Source organism: Harpia harpyja, chromosome 12 (genome assembly GCF_026419915.1).
Source record: "Harpia harpyja isolate bHarHar1 chromosome 12, bHarHar1 primary haplotype, whole genome shotgun sequence".
NCBI classification, from domain to species: Eukaryota; Metazoa; Chordata; class Aves; order Accipitriformes; family Accipitridae; genus Harpia; species Harpia harpyja.
This window is the reverse complement of record NC_068951.1, coordinates 25,163,560-25,178,674: the sequence shown is the minus strand read 5'-3', so window position 1 is coordinate 25,178,674 and position 15,115 is coordinate 25,163,560. Positions and strand designations below refer to the sequence as shown.

The 15,115-nt window shown below is 40.1% G+C and overlaps 1 protein-coding gene across 12 annotated transcripts in view; it reads left to right on the top strand.

The window, feature by feature from the left end:
• DOCK10 (dedicator of cytokinesis 10) overlaps positions 1 to 15,115 on the top strand; it is a 162,749-nt gene that overhangs the window by 111,689 nt on the left and 35,945 nt on the right. For all 12 annotated transcript variants that reach the window (XM_052803633.1, XM_052803629.1, XM_052803627.1 and 9 more), the window contains exons 24-29: positions 1,349 to 1,467; positions 4,340 to 4,409; positions 8,297 to 8,410; positions 9,647 to 9,718; positions 10,354 to 10,500; positions 12,417 to 12,500. In XM_052803633.1, the coding sequence (XP_052659593.1) occupies positions 1,349 to 1,467; positions 4,340 to 4,409; positions 8,297 to 8,410; positions 9,647 to 9,718; positions 10,354 to 10,500; positions 12,417 to 12,500 (606 nt within the window). The remainder of the gene's footprint in view (positions 1 to 1,348; positions 1,468 to 4,339; positions 4,410 to 8,296; positions 8,411 to 9,646; positions 9,719 to 10,353; positions 10,501 to 12,416; positions 12,501 to 15,115) is intronic.

Below are 15,115 nucleotides of genomic sequence, written 5' to 3'. Positions count from 1 at the left end.
GAAATTCAGAGTTCTTGCTTTGCAATCTGCTTACTGAACTTCAACAGGACGATAAGCAAGAGGACTGAAGGGTAGCTGTGACACTGTTCCACAGTACTAGCTCTAAAACATCAGTCTGTAAAATCTAATAGGTGTTTTGGGGTTTAGATGTTACTGTCATGTAGGTGCTTTCCCCCTTTCCTTCGTTGTTAATGTTTTTCTGTTTGAGTGTACCTTAATCAGATTTTATAAAGCTGCTTGGGAAGAGATGTTTGCTTTAATAAGCAAACAGTAAGTTGCAATAAATCATGCCAGTTCTCTGGGCAAGTCCCTAAAGGTGGATACTACTTCTGTTGATAAATGCAGGTAGACCTGAAAGGGGTTGCTTTGTTTTTAAATATTGTCTTAATTTAAAGAAATTATTAAGGGAGGTTGTCAAAAATCAAAGCATCAGTGTTATTTAGAGGTTATACCTCTACAGAATGAAGCACTTAACTATTAATTTTTGGGAAACCATTGAGCATATTGGACAAAGTTTAGGAATCCATAAAAGCTTCACAACTTTATGGACAGTAAGTCAGTTACCTAAACTACCAGAATTGCACTGTTCTTTATTTGCTGTTTATAGTTTACCTTTTAAAAAGACTTCAGTAATTTTATTAGAAAATAGAAACAATGTTGTATGTGACATAGGATCGACTGTGCAATATAGCCAGGGAATAAGTAATTTTCCCCAGAATATTTTGCTTTTATTTATAAATCACTAACACCTTTGAAGAAATTCTGGAATTATTTGGAAATGACTGAAATAAAAAAACTAGGAGGAATTCAAAGGAGGGTTTTTTTGATTAAAAGTTCAATATCCTCCTGGATCAGAGAAGATAATATAACGCCAGTCCAGTCAGGTTAGAATGTCAATACTACTTTCTACCAACGTGCTTTTAACATAAGTATATTTTAGTTACAACAAGTTCAGTTTATCAGCTCTCTGTATAAAAAGAATGAGTTTTCCTAAAAATATTAGGAACTGCATGTCTTGAAAATAGTAATTAAGTTCTTTTATTGCTCTTATGTATCCTTAATGAAATATGAAAATTGGTTTTGGTTTCTCTCTCGCTTTCTTCCCTCCTCCCCTGCCTCCTTTAGTCAGAGTAGAGCAAAATATTGGAATTCTGAAATTTAGACAATACCTACAGTTGTGTTGATGGTCATATTTAAAACAAACTCCATGGGCAACCGGTCCTGTTTTCTTACTGCTATTACACTAGTGGCTGCACTGCATTTTACCTGCCGAAGCAGGAAAGCAAGTAATCAGCTTTCATTGCTCGTGTTGGATTTCATTGCATTTTCTTTCTTACATCTGTTACAGAATTTGCTGAGGATTGAGAAGATCCATGTAATTATGAATTTTCTTCCTGTAGTCCTGAATCAGCTCTTCTGGGTTTTGGTGCAAAACAGTGATGATGAAGTTACAACAGCTGTTACCAGGTATCTGAGTATTTTCTGTATGAGGAGAAGAATTCACTCTAGAGTGCAAATGTTAGTCCAATTATAGCTGCTCTTACAAACGCTGACTATGATATTTAGACTTCAGTGGGTGAGAATGCTTCCTTCCCCCTTAACACATGGCTCTGCAAAATAATGCATAGAAGAGCATGGAATCACGTGGCTGACTGATACCAACTAGGAAATCATTGACCATGGTGGATGTGTCTCTGAGGCAATCGTAGGTAAAGGTCTCATTCTTAAGGAGCTAAGTGTTTCCTAACAAAGTTGAGTATCAATTTTGCTTTACGTTTGGGTCTGAGGATGTGGAGTTCAGCATAGGAAGAGCTTAGCATCTTGCAACGTCCAATGCAGAGTCAAACAACCAGGTCACACTGTTCTGCAGCATTTTTTAATTAGAGTGTATCAGCAATAACTGAAGAGCAATGGAAGCATTTTCCAGTGAGCAGGCAAACAGCTGGAATGATTTGCCGAGTCTCTCATCCCTCACATAACGAAATTGTCTTTATTGATGCTGTTAATCAGGGCAGCAGGAAAAAAAAATGCTGGAGAGATTATTATTGGTCTCGGCAGGAGGACAAAAAGTTGCATTGCATTTTCTTTTGGCCGTAGCGGTGTTTGTGTTGTACTTGCCAGTAGCTAAACATGGGGACTACTGTACAACTAACAGGAGAAAATGACAACTGTCCTCAGCAGCCCTGTTAGACTAATCTGCTGCCAGTGTATTTTCTTTCTTTCCACAGATTGTTCTTCCGAATTAGTTCCTGAAGAAAGATTAATTAGGAAAACTTAAAGGAGCAAGGAAGCAGAATTCCTCATCGTAGCGTTGGAAAGCTAAAGTTTCAATATCCCTTATCAAAGGATCATGGCACCTTGCAGGGCAAAGTCCAGTTTTACCACAGCTAGTCACTACGATTAGAAGAACGTTTCCTTGTAAACGTGTGTGATTTCATCACTGCATACTGTTTTCAAAGGGAGAGGGGTTGTTGGACCTTTTTTCAGCACCCCTTTATGGCCAACAAATCAATTGATGTTGAGGCTAGATAGGATGAAGAATTGTGTCCCAGGCTAGAATTTCAGTATCAGTTAAATGACTGGAAAAGTAATGCTATATAAGAAGCAGCTGTTTAAAAATTGTTTTAATGATTAGATGCAAAAATAGAAGGATGTTAATTTTTTCGTACTTCAGATTTGGACTATAAAACCACCTGGCCAAAAAAAGAAAAGAAGGATTCTCAGTCTTTCTCTGTATGTGTGGTAGCTTTTTTGCTGGTAGAGTTGATGTCAACAGCAATATGCATGTCTGCTGTGTGTGCCATTCATTGATGTGTCCTATATATACACACATTGTATTGTGTTGTGAATAGCTTGAAGCAGCTTGTGTTAAACACATTAAAAGCAACAAAACAGAATGAGAGCATAGATTAGCTTATGTGTTGGGGAGAAAACATTATTCCTTTTACACTCTCTCATGGTTTTTTACTTGTCTGGGGGCCCAGTCATGTCATCATTTCTCTGTCTCATCTTTGGCAGAACTCGTTTCAATTTCAAATCAGAATAAAGGCTGAAGGATCGGAATAGGCACAACTAATTTTGTCATAGCTTTTGTGTTTTGCTACAAGTTTTACTTCTCCTACTAACGGCAAGAAATGAGATATATGAAAAATACTGACTTAAAAGAATTACAAAGCTGTTGAATCCAATAATAAGAATTGGCAGAAAACACTCAAATCACCAAGCTAGTCAAAATGACTACTTGTATGTGGACCACAGTCAGGCATATTAATAATCCATTTTAGTCATACTGTTATTATGCATACCCCTGAATTTGAGATATGGTTCACTAATTTTTGACATTTGAGAGTCATGAACTGTTTCCTCCCCATTCTTTTAACACAAAAATAAGATCATAAAATTGCAGAGCCTTTTCTATATTAAGTATTCTGAAAAAATGAGATCCCAATAATCAAGAGGAAATCTCATGGTTAAGCTGAAGAAGACTTCTTGCTCGGACTTGTGTTTTCTGAAACAGGATGATCTCAAAGATGGCCCGTGTACAAATTGAAGAGAAAACTTTGCTGAAACACTTGGTCTCAGGTAGTGCCATCTCTGCTGTTAGTAAAAGCTCAGGTTGTGAGAGTGGATGCTGGCATGACCCAGGCAATTTTCTTCTATGTCGCTGATCACCAAGCTGATCTGCAGAAGCTCAGAGCATCTATTGTTGCACCAAGTGTCCAGCATCTCTCTGCTGCGCAGTAACGAGAGGGTGCTGTGCTCGGCCTTTTGTTCCTGAGTGCTTCGGCACTCAGGCTCGGCCTGAGTCTGAGGTTATGGGCAAACAGTGCAGGAGAGGGGCATGCTTGGGCTTGAGCCCAGGCTTGTATTTGTCTTTGATTAACAGTGCCATCATAAGCAAGTGCCATCAGAGCTTTACAGAATTACCAGGATCTGAGAGAACCTGACAAGTAGCACTCCCACAGAAAGACGCTCTTGCTTCTCTGTTTGATTAACATTATCTAATTTTCCTTATTCCTAATCATCTAAGGTCAGTATAAGCTTTAGTTAGTTAATAGTTTTCTTTTGTTGTAATGTTAGTACAGTTATAATCATTAAAGCTGGACGAATGCATAAATAACAGCACAATCCATGCAAGCAGAGGGCTCAAGGAGTAACTGTTTTTTCCCAGTGGGACAGTGTCTGCACATGCTATTCATCATTTGGATCACATCCCTCATGGGCTGTTTTAAATGAGGTTACAATAACAGAACAGTGTGATGTATCAGATAGACTTTCTCTGCCTTATGACACAAACCAGCTCAATTTTTAATTTTTTTTTTTTTTTTTAATCTTGCAGGGTTCTTACTAACATCGTTGCTAAGTGCCATGAAGAACAACTAGACAACTGCATCAATTCTTATGTGACGGTATGATTGCTGTTATACTGTTAACTATTTGACTATTTGGGGGGGGTGGGGAGGTTGGTTTTTGTGCGATTTTTTCCTGTTTACTCTTAGCTGTACTTGTTTGTAGCTTTCTCTGCATTTGCATCTGTCCTAGTTTCAGCTGGGATAGAGTTAACTGTCTTCCTAGTAGCTGGTACAGTGCTATGTTTTGAGTTCAGTATGTGAAGAATGTTGATAACACTGATGTTTTCAGTTGTTGCTAAGTAGTGTTTAGACTAAAGTCAAGGATTTTTCAGCTTCTCATGCCCAGCCAGCGAGAAAGCTGGAGGGGCACAAGAAGTTGGCACAGGACACAGCCAGGGCACCTGACCCAAACTGGCCAACGGGGTATTCCATACCATGGGACGTCCCATCTAGTATAGGAACGGGGAAGTGGGGGCAGGGAATCGCCGCTCGGGGACTAGCTGGGTGTCGGTCGGTGGGTGGTGAGCAATTGCACTGCGCATCATTTGTACATTCCAATCCTTTCATTATTGCTGTTGTCATTTTATTAGTGTTATCATTATCATTATTAGTTTCTCCTTTTCTGTTCTATTAAACCGTTCTTATCTCAACCTGCGGGTTTTGCTTCTTTTTTCCCGATTTTCTCCCCCATCCCACTGGGTGGGGGGGAAGTGAGTGAGCAGCTGCGTGGTGCTTAGTTGCTGGCTGGGGTTAAACCACGACAGCATCATAGCTTTCTGCCGCTGGTAGGCTGGGTGGCTGGTTAGGAAGCTAACATAAGATTTGGAAGAGGCTGAGTCAGTTCTCCTCCTCTGCCACAAGTTTCTTGTCACCTTGAACAAATTACACTGCCTCTCTGTGCTTTAAGGACATCCTGTAGAGCAGGGACACTCCATGGAGTGTCCTTCTCCACCAAACTCGGCTGCATCCTGGCTCACAACCTTACTCCATTGAGGAGGACAAAGGGCTGCTCGTGTTTCCTCTGCATGGTGCAGCTTGCTTTCCATAGGACATCAAGTTGAACAAGCACGGGAGGAGGAAGCTGCAGTGCACTTTTAAAGGGTACTGTGATGTGGGAGGGACAATTCCCCATACTCAGCTGATGACTAGAGCTTACTTATATTTTAGAAGTAAGACCTAGTGCAAATGCACTTCCACTGAGCTTCTAGGAGCATAGGCTTAGCATCAGTCTTTGTGAAATAGTGTTAAACTGAGAATTTCCCACCTTGCAGGGTTTGGGAGGAGGGAAGGGGGAGATAAATACATGAAAGATCATGAAGCTTCAGCTAGATAGATACCAGTAAGAGACATTTGATGTAGTTTGCTCGCAGTTTGCAGCATTCCTCTGGACTGTGGTGGGATTTATCACTTCAAAATATCTGGCTGTCTGTATTATACATTTATGGGGTTGCCCTCATCGTAGTTGAAAGGTATCCACAGGTGGTAATTTTTATGGAAGAGGCACTTCTGGGTGCTCTTCATGGTTCCAGGATAGCTGTATGTTTCTTAGAAAGCTATAGCTTTTTAACTAAGCTTTTGATTACTTTCTTAAGTCATGATTTTACTTTCAAGATCCTGTGTCTTTGCACGTGCTATTGTGCATAAATTCTTTTCTCATCTGTGGAGTTCAGATTCTTGTAACTGTTCCCTGTTTACTAAGGTTTTTTCATCCGTTATTGTTTTGAAGAAGGGGGTATATATAGAATATATATGGATATGTTCTGTGTATGGAATTTGATTCCGGGCAAACTGTAGCATTACTTAAAAAGCCAAAGGAGTGGCCTCTTTGAAGATGATCTCCTTATTATCTGTATCAATTGAATATCCATTAAATGAGTATGAATAATGCTATTGGCCAGCAGGTATCTCATCAATAGTATATTTGGGTAACAGCTTTATAAGCTGAGAATTTTATGAACAGCATGTTTTTAAGTAGAAGAATACATTAACTGCTGTTACGGGCATGGGCAGAAAAATTAATAGACGAACCTTATTTAAGGCTGTTACACTGGGTTTTTTTCCATTCACTTGCCTTTCTTTTTCCTCCCTTTTAATTGCGGGGGAGAGGGCTGGAAAATTTTGTTTGAGTCTTACTAGATGAATCAGTAATGAGTAAGTTGTAATATCTTTGAGTGTTATATTTATTAACTTATTTGTGTATTTCAAATAGCAGCATAGAGGAGAATTGCAGGTTGTTAGAAGAATTGAAGTAGACGTTGCCATCACTTTGTCTCTTGGCCTGCTCTGGTTCAGTGGTGACAGAACTGCTGGAGGTCATGATAGCAATGAGAGATCCCCCACAGTCATGGAAAGAAGCTAGGAGTGACAAATGTCTATATGGGCTTCTGGCTGTAATGATATTCTGATTCACTGTGCAACAAGTAGTTTTCATAACATACATTTCATTTGTGGATTATGACTAATACATGTGACATAAGTTGCGGGGGGGGGGGTGTAAATTAACTTTAGGAATGAAGTGAAAGCAAATACATTCCTGATGAACCCAGAAACCTTAGCATGTTCATGGGTAGAATAATGAAAAAATGGTAGGAGTTAGGTTACTAAATGGGAAAACTGTTTTAATTTCAGTATTGACAACTGTTGCTTGATATTTCTATGGTATGGATTTACTTTCATACTGCAGGAAAGTATGTGTTTACAGGTGATGCATCTCAGCATCTTGGTAGTCAAATTTAAGTCTCAAGTGCTCTGATTTAAGCACAGAGGAATTCTGCTGAGGTCCAGCAGAACTATTCAGGCTCCAAAATAAATAACCTATGTAACGTTTAAATGTAGTTAATTAAATGGGTATTAACACCTCTTCTACTCAATAACTTTTCAAAATTGCAATAGACACCTATTGTGGCTAAATATCTTTGAAATAACAGGTGATTATTAGGCCACACCAGAAGTTCATTTAGCCTGTTTTCCCATTTCCAGCAGCAGCCAAAGCCAATAACTGTTAATCTCTCTTGCCCATCTGTAAGGAAATGAATACCTACTTTAGAAATGCTGTTTTGGGAATAAGTTGAGAATTGTGAGTCACTCAGATGCAATAATAATGCAAAATTACACTGACTTAAATAACTGGACCCAGAAGTGTCAAACTGCATGGGGAGGAGCTTATGGCATCTGCTCTGGAAATAAGGCTGAATATTAATAAGATATTTTCAAGTGATATTCCTTTCTTTCACCTACCTTGTTGACTTGAAAAGGTATTTCATCTCAACTGATGTACTGGCAGAGCTCTTGCTTTAGGGAAGGAGTAATGGATCCCAGTACCAAATTATTAGCTTAAAATGTTGAATAAAACTCACTAGATTTATGAGTTCTGTGCAACTTGGTGATAAATTCCTCCCTTGAGGGCTTGATTTCTAAAAGGGGTATAGTTTTCCCCTTCTGTCAGCTCCAGTGGGTGCTCTACACCTTTCAGGATGAAGAGTTGTTACCAGCTCTGCCTAGCCGTTGCCAGTGGAAGAAAGGAGCAAGTGAAAGGTGGCCCTGACTAGGTGGGTGAAAAACCCTCCGTACTTCCTCTGCTTGCTTATTCTTTTTTTCACCTGGTGAAATGGCTTGAAAGGCAGCTTAGAGGTGTCAGGATCCTATGCCTTATTGAAAAAATAAATTGTAGCACTGATTTTAAGCAGAAATTCCTCTTGGTTCACATTAAGCTGAAATCAACAGGAACTTGTGTTTAAAACTGGGATTTTGTAGGGGAGCAGTGTTGTGCTGTTACTGCTAGGGGAATTAAACTTTATGTGACTGTATTGTTCAGTCAAGATATTTTGGCGGCAAAGATTGTCAGCTGTTAGTGGTGTATAAATAATTTATTTTCTCCTACTGAGGTTTTTTATATTTGTTTTAATATACATTTTGATAATTTTTATTTTTCCTTTCTTCTTCAGTATGTGTTCCGGACCAAATCATTTGAAGAAAGGACTGTTCATGAGGAGGTGGCCAAGAATATGACTGGTCTTCTGAAGTTAAATGACCAAGTAACCGTGAAACAGGTTTTAAAGGTGAATGATAGCTTGAATTAGCACATTTGTAGTTTTACTACTGGTTTTCTGCCTGAAACTCACTTGTGACATCTCTTTCTCCTATCCTCTTTCCCCATATGAGCTTTGCACAAATCACATCCTGCAGTGATTCAACAGACCGACTTACCAGACTTGCTACAGTTTCTCAGCATAACACATTTCTCAGAATGCCACGGTTTGCATAATAAAATTCCTCCTTTCTTTTACAGCATAGTCTGAATCAGAAACCTAATTCTTACACAATATGATATGAGCAATTACTTTTAGGATACTTTGTTTTAATTTTTATTTTGGAAGATGCAGGGTGAATATTCGTCTCTAAGTAGGACATTCATATCTGATTTCAGCTGCTGCTTTTGATTGACAGTGACCAAAATGAAAATGATTGAGGTTTCCTGAGATTTCTCATATCAGACAAGGTCTAATGATTCATACATGTGCAAGCCCCATCACTGATCCTGTCGGTTATGGTATAAGAGCTAGCCAGCGCAGCTCAGGAGTTCCCAGTGGCAAAAATATGTTCAACAGCTCAGAGTGAACCTGTTCCGATTTCCTGTGCTGAGCCACTGGAATAGCAAAAATAGGCTGAAAAAAGCAGAAAAGCTGGCCTGCAGGAAACCTGGGCCATGCAAAAGTACTTGTGGTTGGGTTTGGGGGGGGGGGGGTTGCAATTTGTAAGCTTTTTGAGTGTATTTGTTTCACATATCCCCTGAGATATGTGAGGATACAGATATTAATCTGTATCCTACCTGTTCACTGTTACAAATGGTACTTGAAGAACCACCCTGTTTATCCTTTAAACAAGCACCATCTTATTCTGGGCCAAATTACCAAGCTGCTGGAACTAACAAAGCAGTTTATTCTCAGCTTCTGTTCTCTGAGGTTCTCTGCATCCTCCACTTCTGCCAGTTACCTGCAAACAAACAATGAAGGCAGTGCTCAGCAGGAATGGAGGGATTGTAGGAGTGGTGGTTTTGGGCTCCTTATTGCACAGAGCCACAGTGACAGTGTCTGAGATGGCTTCAGCTCTCTTAAGGACCTGATCCAGTGTTACTCAAATACATAGCACTTAGGTTCTTTAATTTATTTGTCACATAGAGTTCATCATTGTGCATTACTGAGAAATGCAATCCATCTATAAGGAATGGTAATGCATCGTAAAGTGTTTATCTGATAATCACTTTTCCTAATCTCTTTTTTCCTTCTTTTGCACAGCATTCCTGGTTCTTCTTTGCAGTTATCTTAAAATCAATGGCACAGCACTTGGTTGATACAAACAAAACAAAGGTAAGTATATACACGATCTCAATTAAGTAGGCAATCAGTCTCTTAGGGAAATCTAAAATGCAGAATCCTGGGAAATACACATACTTGGACTTTTCTTCTTGACTGGTCAAAAAAGAAGTGCTTTTACACTTTGTAAAATATTGGTTTTATCCACAAAAACATCATATTACCTGCTAGGCTCAAACCTATTCTTGCTTGTACAGAACTGGTAGGCCAAAACCACAGTTACGTCAGCTTTGTAACGGGTGGGTTAGAATGGAATGAGAATTCTCTAATTTCTGCAGGTTACCCAACAAGTGATTATGCTAGACAGCAAATAAATGATCTAGAAACTCTACTTTGCTTTGAGCAAACCTTACATAGCTGGAAATCAGTGTTTTGACCTCTTTTCTGCCTGATTATCAAAGATGCTCTTAGTATACTTGTGCTGGAATCCAAGGAAAAGATTTCCCACTTTCCTATGGACCAGATCGTTCTTTGGTTTATACTCAGAATAGATCCATGGAACTCTAGGAATATTTTTCTTCTATGTTGAATGACTTGTGGTTTATAGTGTTTATTCTTGGCCTGAATGTATTTTCAGGTTTAATGTGCAACATTGTACTCCCTCAAATGATGATCTATTCCCTGATTAGGTTTCTCGAACTCAGAGGTTTCCAGAATCATTTCAAACTGAGCTGGATACACTTGTGATGGTCTTAGCAGACCATGTTGTTTGGAAGTACAAAGATGCTCTTGAAGAAACCAGGAATGCGAACTACAGTGCTGCCAAATTTCTTAAGGTGAGATGTTCTGTCATTATAGCACATGCACTTACTTCCCCATACTTAATGCAAACTTCAGACTATTCTAGTCTAGTCAAAGGGAATAAAAACAATTCTGAGTGAATGATGGCTCAATTTCCAAGTTTAGTGTTGACCTATAGTTCAGTTTTCTATGGCCTTGAGTCTTTGAGAATGCAAAAGCTTTTTCTAAGTCTGCTTTAAAGCAATTCTGATTCATTTATATCTATTCTCTGAAAGAGCCCAAGTTTTCAAATTTTGCAGATTGCTACATTACATTCAAATGGGTAAAAAGTTTGGTAAGGGATGAAACTGTAGTTAGAGCTGAGCTGGTATTTTTTCTTTAAATACTGTAGCTCTGAATGACTGTGGGTGGATTAATATTTCTTAATGACAACCAGAGTGGGTAGCTTTTACAAACCAGCCTAAGCAAATTGCAAGTAGTAGGTGAAATAGTTTTTAACTCTGAAATGCCTTTTCATTTACCAAATATAAGAAAATACATGTGTGCTGTGGAAAAGTCACTGAAAGCGGTTGCATTTTATGGTTTTGTCCTAATATTTCTCAGTCATTTTTATTTTCCCAGCATTGAATTAGCTGGGAAAATTGCCATTCAATAAGTTGTGTGGCTGGATACTTAGTCTAGATTTAAACTGGACACACACACCCTCCCCCTTTCCATTAATGGAATGATGTACATTAATGATGTACAGAACATTGTATGTAGTACACACTGAAACCCAGGCTCAAATCTTTAATGACAAATTGAAGCACAGCATTAGGACAGAGCAGTATTCTAGCAATAAAATGTTCCTGTGAGGTTATAAGGAAAACAACCACAAACTGAAGGTGGATTTTTCTCCTTTCATACATTGGTGAAATAAATGATAAACCTGCTGTCCACTGTGTTGGCCTCTGTTGCTGATACCGTATGGAAGCCCTAGTTGCTGTTGTCATACTGACGTTAAGCTGTATCTATCCGTAGTGTTACATCATTTGGAAGATGATGCTGGTTTGAGGCAGGAGCGTAGATGGAAGGGCTTAGTCAGTAGTTGTGTGGTGTTGCACTTGTGGCGGTGTTGCAGATTTGCATGCTATTTTTGTGTGTTACTCAGCTAAACTGGGAAGGCAGTAATGTTGTGTTTTATGATACAGCATATGGCTGTGTTTTAATTTCTTTTCAAATCTAGTCTGCCGGAAAGAATTACATAGGTTAGAGATGATATGGCTTTCTCCAGGCTGGGATTGCAGCAGCCTTGTTTGAATGCTGTGTCGCAGAAGGCTTGGGGCTTTGCTAGTTTTGCAGAGTTCAGGAACACCAGAGAAAGAGGGAATTCAAGATTGCATTCCCTATTTGGTAGGCTGACTCTGCAAGGAAAAAATGTCAGCAGCAGTAGCACCAAGGCCCTCAAAAACCTTTATATCTTCTGGCTGTTTAGCCCCATCAGTCAGCAAGAGAAGTGTTCTCATTGTAAAGTAATGTAGTGGCATATTTGCTCCCAGAGAGATAACGTAGCTCATAGACAGTGAGTATTGTGGCTGGATTGATTCTTCAAGAGTCATTGCTCTGTCACTGAAGGAGATATTCAGGTCAGCTCCCATCATGTACCACCTCTAGTCATTGAGTATTGCAGTACATGAATAAGCTTTCTCCTAGTGCACTGTACGCTGTGAGAGTTATTTTAGACTGTAGACACAGGGAAAATGAAAAGTTTGATCAATTTATTATTAATGAAAATAAATTAAAAAATTGAGGCAGATTCATGAGTTCCCTGGGTTTCCTTGCCCTGCTGTAAGACTAACTTCACCTGCACAAATGATTCAAGTTTATAGGTGACGCAAGGCAAACAGGTAAGTGAGGCCATGTACTGCTTTTTTGGCTATAAAATATTAATTTTTTTTTTCCCCTTTTTTAGCGCTGTTTTACATTTATGGATCGTGGATTTGTGTTCAAGGTGGTCAACAATTATATAAGTATGTTTGGAACAGGAGATAGCAAGGTATGGTTTCGATTTTTTTGTTTGGTTGGTTTTGTTTTTTCCAAAGAGACGCGCTAGCAGAATATTTTTATATTGAAACTATTTATGATCTATTCCATGGCTTCACCATGCTCAGAACTCAAGTCAGTGAAAACATTTACTGTAAATATATGTTTAAAACCTCTTGGTTTTGAGCCATCTATCCCCTTTTCTGGGAGTAAACAGCCGTGTCCAAACAACTACTCACCGAGCCCTGTGAGAGCAGACTCTGCAAAGACTGCTCAGACCAAAGCACGCAAAATGCTGAATTTAAGCTTTGATTCTTTGGAGAGTACACTTGTGGTTTGGTCCATAAATATCAGCAGCAGTTGGCAGTAATTTTCTTTGAGGAGACTAAAGTAAGAGCACATGAACAAGTTACCATTGTGTAAACTCAAGTGAGAATGTAACATCTCAGTTACTTTGAATGAAAGGTATGCTCTTACTGCATTGATGATACAAGAAAGCCAGTCTGCTCCAAATTAGTTTGTGCTTGCTATGAGGAAAATTCCCTGCAGCCTGAATTTCTTCAGTAATACCTATAATAGTCAGTGATACAGTTTGAACAATAAATTTCAAACTGCAAGAGGTCCCCAAATTATTCAGCTTGACTCCTTTTACTCTTCATCCATGAGGATGAGTCATAGGCTTTTTCTCTTCCATGACTGGATTTCTGAGCTATCATACCGGAGCATGCAAGATGATAGATAACAGAATGTATCCAAAATGCACACTTTGAATGCCTCATCTTTCCCCAAAAAAGCTTACAAAACTTTTGTCCATTAACTTTTTATAATTCTTTAGTGGCGATCTGGGCATTTGTAGGTAATAAGTGAGATTATTCCAGGTCTGTTTTGCTTTTTACTAAAACCAACTTCATGCTGCACTCAGGTCTTTCACCTAATCTCTGGAACAGATGTAGAATGAGTCTGTCAGTATTAATGTCATAGCCTGAAGTCTATAATTCTGTAAATAATATTATGCAATCTAAAAATTGTTTCCACATTTCAAACTTAGAATCATAGAATCATTTCGGTTGGAAACGACCTTCAAGATCATCGAGTCCAACCATTAACCATGCCCCCTAAACCATGTTCTGAAGTACCCTGTCCACTTGCTTTTTGAATATCTCCAGGGATGGTGACTCAACCACTTCCCTGGGCAGCCCATTCCAATGTTTGACAACCCTCTCAGTAAAAAAATTTTTCCTAATATCTAACCTAAATCTCCCTTGCCGCAACTTGAGGCCATTTCCTCTTGTCCTATCTCCAGCCACCTGACAGAAGAGACCAGCACCCACCTCACTACAACCCCCTTTCAGGTAGTTGTAGAGAGCGATAAGGTCTCCCCTCAGCCTCCTCTTTTCTAGACTGAACAGCCCCAGCTCCCTCAGCCGCTCCTCAGAAGACTTGTGCTCCAGGCCCCTCACCAACTTGGTTGCCCTTCTCTGGACACGCTCCAGCACCTCCATGTCTTTCCTGTAGTGAGGGGCCCAAAACCGAACACAGTACTCGAGGTGCGGCCTCACCAGTGCCGAGTACAGGGGAACAACCACCTCCCTGTTCCTGCTGGCCACGCTGTTCCTGATACAGGCCAGGATGCCATTGGCCTTCTTGGCCACCTGGGCACACTGCTGGCTCATATTCAGCCGGCTGTCAACCAGCACCTCCAGGTCTTTCTCTGCCGGGCAGCTTTCCAGCCACTCTTCCCCAAGCCTGTAGCACTGCATGGGGTTGCCGTGACCGAAGTGCAGGACCCGGCACTTGGCCGTGTTAAACTTCATACAATTGGCCTCAGCCCATCGATCCAGCCTGTCCAGATCTCTCTGTAGAGCCTCCCTACCCTCGAGCAGATCGACCCTGCCTCCCAACTTGGTGTCGTCTGCAAACTTGCTGAGGGTGCACTCAATCCCCTCATCCAAATCATCGATAAAGGTATTAAGCAGAACAGGGCCCAATACGGAGCCCTGGGGAACACCACTTGTGACCCGCCGCCAACTGGATTTCACCCCATTCACCACAACCCTCTGGGCTCGGCCATCCAGCCAGTTTTTCACCCAGTGAATAGTGCACTTATCCAGGCCACGAGACGCCAGTTTCTCAAGGAGTATGCCATGAGAGACAGTGTCAAAGGTCCCTAAATACATTTGTCCCTAAATACATTCATCCACAGAAACAGATGTTTCATTAAAAAAGCCAATTAATGGCCAGTGGAAAAGCCTGAGATTAGTTAGCATGCAGAGCAGAACTTAACACCTCCTTGGCAGTAAGTGCGTGCGCATTGCCAGCCACCCAGCATCCCTCCAGAGCCATCTGCCAGGATGCATGGAAGTGGAATCACTGTGGAGCTGAGACAGATGTACCACTGGAACAGGCTTTGCAGCACTTGAAAACAATAGCCACAAAATAAAATCAGAGATTTCTGACCTCAAGGACAGACAGGCCTTGCGTTGTTTTCATTTTCAGTCAGATGCCTAAGCAAAAGTCAGTTGTTTAAATGTGCTGCAGGATTTCTTTCTGTGTGTCTTTTGCTGCTTTAAGTGGATTGTTTATGTATCAAAAAGATGATACTGCAATCTGACTTCTCTCTTCAGAAAA